Source organism: Lepisosteus platostomus, chromosome 4 (assembly GCF_059453375.1).
Source record: "Lepisosteus platostomus isolate fLepPlt1 chromosome 4, fLepPlt1.hap1, whole genome shotgun sequence".
Classification (NCBI taxonomy): Eukaryota; Metazoa; Chordata; class Actinopteri; order Semionotiformes; family Lepisosteidae; genus Lepisosteus; species Lepisosteus platostomus.
The window spans coordinates 7,792,920-7,801,671 of record NC_142614.1 but is presented as its reverse complement, the minus strand read 5'-3'; the positions used below and the strand labels follow the sequence as shown (position 1 = coordinate 7,801,671).

Here is an 8,752-nt window from a genome sequence, read left to right as displayed (position 1 = left end):
TTTTGATGTTCTCATTATGGAGGGGCTGCACAAGGGTACAGTTAATTGATTTTTGAGAGCACATGAAATAGGGATTAACTGAATAACGCTAATTAGGCACATCGTTTGGGTGAGTCAGTTTCACTCTTGAAGTCTGGTATCCTGCATTACCATAGGGGTACTTCTAAATAGCTGCTGGTCAGTGTTAATTTAACTGTGTGTTAACTTTACTTCTTAGCCAATTAGTTCAATTAAGGTAGTACTTAAAATGAAAGCCAGGCAGAAAGCCAGTGGCGTAGTATTGTCCATAACCAGAGATTTAATAATGTCCACATTATTAACAGTCATGCCTACTCTCTTTAGGATCTTAAATTGCATTAAAAAAAAAAGTTCAAGTTTTCAAGTTTCAAGTTTGTCATTACACTCATATACATGGTATATGGTATAACGAAATGCTATTTAGCTAGCTCTTGGACATAAGTAGTACAAAGAGAAAAAACAACAACAACAATACAATTGTGTAGCAAAAAGACAGAGACAACAGGCAGTGTGCAAAAAAACAACAGGCAATGTGCAAAACAACAAAAAGGTAACAGGTTATGTGCAAAAATATGCATCAACAGAATAAAATAAAGGGATAGAAATTATGGGGAGTGAGCTTTTGACATGGTAGAGGCTATGGTAGAGGTCTATGGTAGAGGTAGATTTTCAATGTGTGTTTGGGTTTTTGGAAAGAAAGAGAGGAAGAAGGCACTGTGAGGTTCAGATCATAGGTGAGAGTGAGAGAGCACCAAACGGAGCACATGAAAGGAACAGAAGAGGAAAACGGGGAAAATGGTCTGTTATTCCCGTTTGCACATCCCTGGGAAACGATAAGGAACTGTAAATAGCAACGGTTTCCAGATTTGAAAGATAACGGGACTGAGAATTGAAACTCTTTGGTGTAACCATATGATATAGTAGCAGAGGGTTGAGGATATAAGGCGGTCAGATCGGAGCTGTAACACATCACGGCTCCGGCAGAGGGAGCACTGCGCGTTGTTTCTCTTACTTTTCCTTGTGTCATCGATGGAAAACCGGGTTCTGCTGTCCTGAGATACTTCTAAATCGCTTGTCACCTATCTCCTCCACAAAACAGCAGGTAAGGAAGGCGAAGGGTATGCCGCGTCTAATTTTTATCTCCGTTCGGTTGTTAATCTGGAGCTGGTCTGTCAGAATCGGTATTATATTATAGGAGCCACATAAACAAACCCACGTGTAAGAGTGTTGTTTCGGGCATCCCTGCTCGTGTTAGCAAAACGCGTTTTCCTGACTCTTAACGCCGCGTATTTCCAGCGTTGTGTATTGTAGCTAAAACCTGTGTAGGTGAAATGGAGCAACGGAACCCTCCCGCCCACCGGTCTTAGCAACGGGGGCAGCCGCGTCATTTTGTCCCGTGGCGTGGGGGAACTTCAGCCCGAGGCTTGGAAAGGCCTACGTTCCTTGTTGAGTAACAGAAATTAAGTGTTGGGAAACCGTATAATGTTAAATAACGTCTGCCCGAATATTCATTTGTTGGTCTTTTTTATCACGTTAATACTCATGACGTAAGAGCCAATGTTATAATTCCAAGAATCGCACTGAACCGTCTCCGACCGATGATGTGGTACTTGCTTATACTGTAGGTGGTGTAGTTGTTCCTTAAGCGACCTATTACGGATGTCCTATCTAATTAAGTATTCCCATTCGAAATGAATACGCGGCATTTGCTTGGGGAGTTTATTATAATACGAACATATAAAATTAAAAAAAGATCCACATTGTCACTTTGTGACTTTCTTTTGAGATCCCCTGTCTTGTGTAAAGATAACTTCAGCTTTGTTTCATGTGCTGGCGGTAATATTTTTATATTGCTGTAATCCCAAGCATAAAAAAAACTGTGTGCCGTCTCCCTGACCCTCACTGTGCTGCTGTGTGCTGTCTCCTGTCTCCCTGATCCTCAGGGTGCTGCTGTCTCCTGTCTCCCTGACCCTCACTGTGCTGCTGTGTGCTGTCTCCTGTCTCCCTGATCCTCACTGTGCTGCTGTCTCCTGTCTCCCTGACCCTCAGGGTGCTGCTGTCTCCTGTCTCCCTGACCCTCACTGTGCTGCTGTGTGCTGTCTCCTGTCTCCCTGATCCTCACTGTGCTGCTGTCTCCTGTCTCCCTGATCCTCAGGGTGCTGCTGTCTCCTGTCTTCCTGACCCTCACTGTGCTGCTGTCTCCTGTCTCCCTGATCCTCAGGGTGCTGCTGTCTCCTGTCTCCCTGATCCTCAGGGTGCTGCTGTCTCCTGTCTCCCTGATCCTCACTGTGCTGCTGTCTCCTGTCTCCCTGATCCTCACTGTGCTGCTGTCTCCTGTCTCCCTGACCCTCACTGTGCTGCTGTCTCCTGTCTCCCTGACCCTCAGGGTGCTGCTGTCTCCTGTCTCCCTGACCCTCAGGGTGCTGCTGTCTCCTGTCTCCCTGACCCTCAGGGTGCTGCTGTCTCCTGTCTCCCTGACCCTCACTGTGCTGCTGTCTCCTGTCTCCCTGACCCTCACTGTGCTGCTGTCTCCTGTCTCCCTGATCCTCAGGGTGCTGCTGTCTCCTGTCTCCCTGATCCTCAGGGTGCTGCTGTCTCCTGTCTCCCTGACCCTCACTGTGCTGCTGTCTCCTGTCTCCCTGACCCTCACTGTGTTGCTGTGTGCTGGCTCTGTGATCATTCTCCCTGATCGTTACTGTGTGCTGTCTCACTGTGCTGTGTTTTCCAGGTGGCGCAGCAGAGACAGTTCAGTGCCAAGATGCAGAGAAATGGCAGTGATTCACACCCTCTGTTTGGGGGTGCACTATCGGCTGTCCTGCCTCACAGCATCTGCGACATCAGGTGAGCCCTAAATACTAGAGAGCCTGTAAGCTACACAGTATGTATCTAGCAGTGGACCTGCCAATGCAAAGTCCTCATGACCCCACTGTCTCATCTGAGCAACTTGCAAGGTTTCACATTTGTCTATAATAATGTTGGGCACAGGCTACTTCATGGTTTGTTTTAAAGCACAGACTTTGGGAAAGTGGAAATTAAGAGTATGTGCGTTTATGTCTGAGAACAGGAATGGGTTGACTGCAACAAGCTAACGAGAAATGTTATAAAAGCAGATTCCATGGAATCCTTCAGGAAACAGCCGTGAGACCTCTTTGGCTCCATTAGCATCTACCAATCGTGTCTGTGCCGGAATGTGTAACGTGTGATTTTGCACTGTTGACAGTGAGCTGAGGGAGATCCCGGACAATCAGGAGGTTTTTGCTCATCAGCACAGTGACCAGAGCCTCATTGTGGAACTGCTGGAGTACCAGAGCCATGTGCTGGACAGTGAAGCTGCCAGGTACTGTCCTATCTCTTCACTGGACTTCCAAAAAGCAGTTTTCCCATTGTGTGTCTAGAAAAAAACAAGTACACAGGAAATTATGTAATAAAATACATTTCACTCGTTCGCCCTATTTATAAAAATGTACAGTGATCTGTCACTGCTGTCCTGGACAGTGTTAAGGGAAAATTTGTTTAATAAATTCCTAGTCTAAGGTGTGGCTGTTGATCCTGGTTTTCAGTGTTCATTTTTTGTTGTGCATCCGTCATACCAGCTGCTTAAGGTGGAATAAACCAGTCTGAGAGTTGTGAGGTGACCCTAAGTGTGGAACAAAGAGACAACACAGGAAAGTGTGGATAGCAGGGAGTGGGATGATGAGCACTTAAAATAAGCGTGGTGCAGCCAAACACAGTCCAGCGTCCTAGTCCAGACAGGTGGGTTTCGAAGCAGAGATGAGTTAGCAAAGTCAGTTATTGAGAAAACACTGTAGAGAAGCACAAGGGAGAGTCAAAAGTCAGAGCAGGCAAGAGTCAAGAATCCAAGAAGAAAACCAGCAGGAATTCAGGAAACTAGGCAGCAAAGCTAGGATCAGAGTTAAACTGTGCCAGAGCCCCGAGCACAACTACTGCCAGAGCAGATTTAAATACCCTGCTTCACCTGAGATGGGAACAGTCATGCATTGCCCACAGGTGAAACAGACTTCACAGGTGAAACAGGTTGTGTGCCCTTGACAGTCGGCACTGATTGACAGGTGAGTAGAGGCGTGGCTGGCTGCCATGGCAATGCTTGCTTGCTCCGTAGGGCTCCAGTGGGGTGGGGTGGGGGGGGGTGAGCATCACAGTTATATCTTTAATCTTGTTTTTGCTGGTACTGTTTGCCCACTAAAAAATATAGTGCCTTGTGAAAAGTCTGTTTTCACCTTTTGATGCTTTTGACTGGAATTAAAATGCATTATAATATTTTATTTACAAATCCTACCCCATAACCTTCAAGTGAACAAAAAATATTTTTGTAAATTAAAAACTGGAATAGTTTGGTTGAATAAGTGTCCAACCTCCCGTAACAGCACTGTAATTATTCGTCACCTCCTGTCACTACCCGTGTCTGTATTTTTCTGCCCACTGTAATATCATATCTTGACAGTTTAGTGGTTTACTGTTTATCACTGATTGCAAGCTACTTCAGCAATCTGAGGTAGGTGTCCCTGTGGATGAAACATGGCCTCAAACTGAATTTCCTGTACTTCAACCCTGGACCCCTAGGGCTCATTGGAAGATCAGGCTTGGTTACCCCTGCTACCTCTTCTGTTTTGCATCCTGATTTGGGAATTTGACAGGTTTTTATGGGCTTTAAGGCTGCATGCCCCGTACCAGGTTCACAACATGAATGTTTCTGACATAAGGAATATGCTTGCGGAAAAGTGTTCCATTATTGTTTCAAACCAAAACACTGTAGCTCCCTTATTCCATGAGGGCTATTAAGAAGGCAGAAGGAGATAGAAAACAAGGGTGCCTTTCTTGTAACTGCCTGTTACTGGCATTCTTAAGTTTGTGAAGGATTGCAAAAGCACAGCGATGAATTCTGTTTGCATGTTTCTCCCGGGGTGTGGTGCGACCATGGCTTACTCAGCTCGGCAGAGCCCCTGAGTCGTGTGTGTGTGCCTCCTCTCCCCCCAGGTATCACTTCGAGGACGTGGCCCGCAGTAACGAGGCGGGGGGCCCCGGCGTGTCGGAGGTGCGCAGCTTGGAGCCCCTCGCCAAGGCGCAGCTCTCCCTCCCGGACTGCAGCTCAGCCTGGCTCCTGGCTGGCACCCAGCTGGTGTCCAAGTTCAACGAAGAGGTCAGCGGCTCCCCAGAGTCCTGCCCTGGGCAGCTGTTCTCCTCCGTGTCCCCTCGCGGCCCCGGGGGCACACGACAAGGGCACCAGGCGCCCAGTCCAGGACCAAATCCCACACTTTTTTTGAATATTAACAGTCGTTTCTCCCATTTATGTAGCTGGTGCTCTTGTTTGTACCGTACAGCCCAACTGTTTCAGATGCAAAAGTAATTTGATATTAAAAATAGACTGAACTGGAGCTCAGAAGCCTCCAAGTTTTTTTCCCTAAAACCAAATAAAGATCCTGGCAGTTCCCTGCGTGCTCTAGGTTGTTAGGGGAAGGAGGGCGAGTGCGAGCCGAAATTGGCCCGACAGTGGGTCAAGGAGGGTGGGGTGTCGACCTGGACTGTGGCTTTATGAAAACAGGATAAGACCAAGGTATTGCACCCAGTGGTGCTGCACTGCAGTGGTGGACGAAGTAGATCTCCTGTATCCGAGTACTTTTGAGGCTCTCTGGAATGGAAAGCTCTGTATTGGAAAGTTTATATTTAATATGCATGAGATTAACAGTGGCTTACAGGGGCAACGACTGTTACTGTAAGTTACACCGACCGCCAGCCCTGCAAGTTGTAGACCTCAGCTGTGTTTGTGAGAAAGCCAAGACAGCCCTTTCTCTCTGATTCTAAACCTCACCCCTGTGGCACCCTGCCGGTCATCCGCTGCTGTCTAGGGGAACTTCGGGCACAATCAGTTCAAGTCATCTTGAGGGCTATAGAGCTCAACCTGCCATCACCCAGGTGGGGCTGCACACTGGTGGGGTGGACTGGAGTCCCCGTTACCTGTAAAGTGCTTTGATTGGAGTGTCCAGAAAAGCGCTGTTTAAGTGTAAGGGTTATCATAATTAATGATCATACAAGTCTCATCTTTGACAATGTTCTTGGATTTTCAACTGCATGGTTTTGATTTCATCTGCCCATTATGTCCAGATGATAATTTTTCTCTCTCTCAACAGGCAAAGAACACAGTGAATATATACCTGGGACTGTTCCGGCTGCCTCAGCACTCCACAGACATCATGGTAACCTTCAATGACCCTGTCTCCATCAGGTAAGGACACCGTCTCTGCTCTGCTGCTTGTGTGCTGTGGAGTGATGTCTCCTGGTCCTGTAGATTCCTGGCAGGCATCGCTGCGGTCATCAGTCAAACGCTCAAGGCCTCAGTCAAACTGAGTCACTAGTTGATTCAGTTAAAAACGTGGGAGATGGACTGGCTTGAAATCCAGAGTCATTTGTAGAGATAAGATCACTTTATTGGCCATATACAATTTCTTGCATTAGGAATTTGTCTTTTCGCATACCCCAGCTTGCTCTCCATGAGACACACAGGAGAGAAGCTTGGGTTCAGAGCGCAGGCTCAGCCATTTATACGGAGCCCCTGGAGCAGCTGGGGTTAAGGGCCTTGCTCAGGGGCCCAACGGAGTAGGATTCCTCTGCCGGCCGCGGGATTTGAACCCGCAACCTTCCTGCCACAGGCGCAGAACCTTAGCCATAGTGCCACCGCTCCGCCCTGTAGCTCAGCAGAACCTGTTAGATGATCCAAATGAAGGAGGATCCGTCTAGCTTGTTTGTGTGCTCAGTCGCCCAACCAGTTACCCATTGATGGGCAGATCTAAACCTAAACCTTAACTAGCTGTTGGAAGGATTCCAGGGAATCGGTCTGTGTGTGTTGCGGATCTGGGAAAAGGATGCCGCAGTGCCTCTCTCTTTCTCTGTGTCGCCGGCAGCCCGCTCAGCAGCAGCACGGGAGGGGCCTCGGAAATGGCCACAGCTCCCTGGACCCTGGAGGACTTCCGGCTGGTACTCCACACGCTCCGGCTCCTGGACCCAGCGGTGTTTGGCTAGGAGCCCCCCCCCTCCTCCTGAATCTGACATCGCCTCCCCCCGCCAGCCCCCATCTCCACGCATCTCCACCCGTCTCCTGCCTGAGCATGCCACACAGCAGTGCGCACAAGACTCCTGAGAGGCACTGCTGCTTCATCCCAGCAGCTCTGCCCCGTCTGCCTGGGGTACCGAGTGCCTGGAACTGGTGCATCTTGTTCATGGCATCAAAACGGCAGCAGGGGCTCAGCGAGACATTTTCTGGTGCTGCTGTTCTCTTGGGCTTTGAAAGGAAAAACAGGTTTTACCACCACGAGTTACTTTTCTGTTCAAAACCTCAGAAGATGCATACCCTTTCATTTAACTGGAGACCGAATACACCAAGCCTTGACATGACAGGATTCTCACCTTCTCAAGACCAAAGCTAATACCCGAAGAGTGATGAAACAAAATGTGACAAGCACTTGAGCTTCAGCGTGAATAAATATACAGTGAAATGGAGGCATCAAAAGAATCAGGTGCCTGCGGTGCCCTTCTCTACCTTGATGGACGACGATGAATGAAGGAGGTGGGCAAGTCTTGACTTGACTGGATCAGCAGGATAGGCTGAAGTGTGACTTTGCAGTCACTCTTAACTTTGCAGATAGGCGGTGTTCAAGTCCGTCTTTGAGGGAGGTGTGTGTGGGGAGGCTGTTTCCTTCATTTGAGGTCAGCTGAGAAAAGAACACGCCTGTTCCTCCGCAGAACTCCTGCTATCAGCAGGATTGCTATCTGGGGAGTTACTGGCACTGGCTTGTAACTGTTTGCTTTAAACTGTGCTGTTAGATGCGTGATATGGGGAAGATCATTTGTTTTCTTCCCAGATGTAAGTGTGTGTTTTGGTTCCAGCCTGTTTTGTTATTGATTGACTCATACTGCTTCAGAGGAATGAAGACATTCTGTTTGGCCTCTCATCCTGTGCCTGTTTCAACACCATGTTGACTTAAACTGATTAATTAACCCTATGTGTGTAAGAGCTCATTGTGAAATAAAAATCAGAGGTTTGGGGTTAGGAAGGTGCTTTCTCGCATTATCAATGTTTTTCTTTGAGCTGACTCCTGCTGTTTAACCTCTGTAGGTCAGCAGTCCTCTGTTCCTCTTCTGCTCTGTTGACATTGCACACCCTTGCCAAGAGCACACGCTGTCTTCTTTCTTCCTTGAAAACCTAACTGCACCTCCCTTAATGTGTCACTGCTGTGTGACCTCGCTGGCCAACACAAACACACAGTCTCCTTGTTCCTTTAAAACCCTTCTCCAGTTACTGTGCTTTCCTGCCCTGTTCAATAAAATATCTTATGCCATAGTGATACAGGACCCTGAGTGGTTCTGTGATGTAGCCTCTTAATTGAAATGTACAGAGCAAAAATTCTAAAATGGTAAAACTGTCTGAAGAGCTGGCAGTAAGGGGCCATTAAACACCTTACTGCTGTGTTTAGTGATGCTCACAATTTAATAAACCTTTGTTAGCCTCAGAGGCGAAGCAAGAGCAAAGTCCTGTTTACACAAGAGGTGGAATATCCCTTTATATACAGTATAGTGTGGTGTTGGGCCAGAGCAGTCCGAGCAGAGTGCCTTTCTCAAGAGTACAGCACCAGCACCTCAACCGGGAAATGAGCGCAGGGAAGTCCAGAGCTCTGCTCAGTGCTGTGCCCTGCGGCCACAAATGTCCCACGCTGCGATGTTG

General features: G+C 47.9%; 1 protein-coding gene across 1 annotated transcript; it reads left to right on the top strand.

Annotated features, from left to right (window-relative positions):
* Positions 1 to 1,027: 1,027 nt before the first annotated feature.
* rangrf (RAN guanine nucleotide release factor) lies at positions 1,028 to 8,080 on the top strand. Its single transcript, XM_088628073.1, has 6 exons — positions 1,028 to 1,120; positions 2,747 to 2,859; positions 3,239 to 3,355; positions 5,014 to 5,176; positions 6,165 to 6,259; positions 6,936 to 8,080. The coding sequence occupies exons 2-6, from the start codon at positions 2,777 to 2,779 to the stop codon at positions 7,051 to 7,053; spliced, it is 576 nt and encodes a 191-aa protein (XP_088484199.1). The 5' UTR covers positions 1,028 to 1,120; positions 2,747 to 2,776; the 3' UTR covers positions 7,054 to 8,080.
* Positions 8,081 to 8,752: the final 672 nt, after the last annotated feature.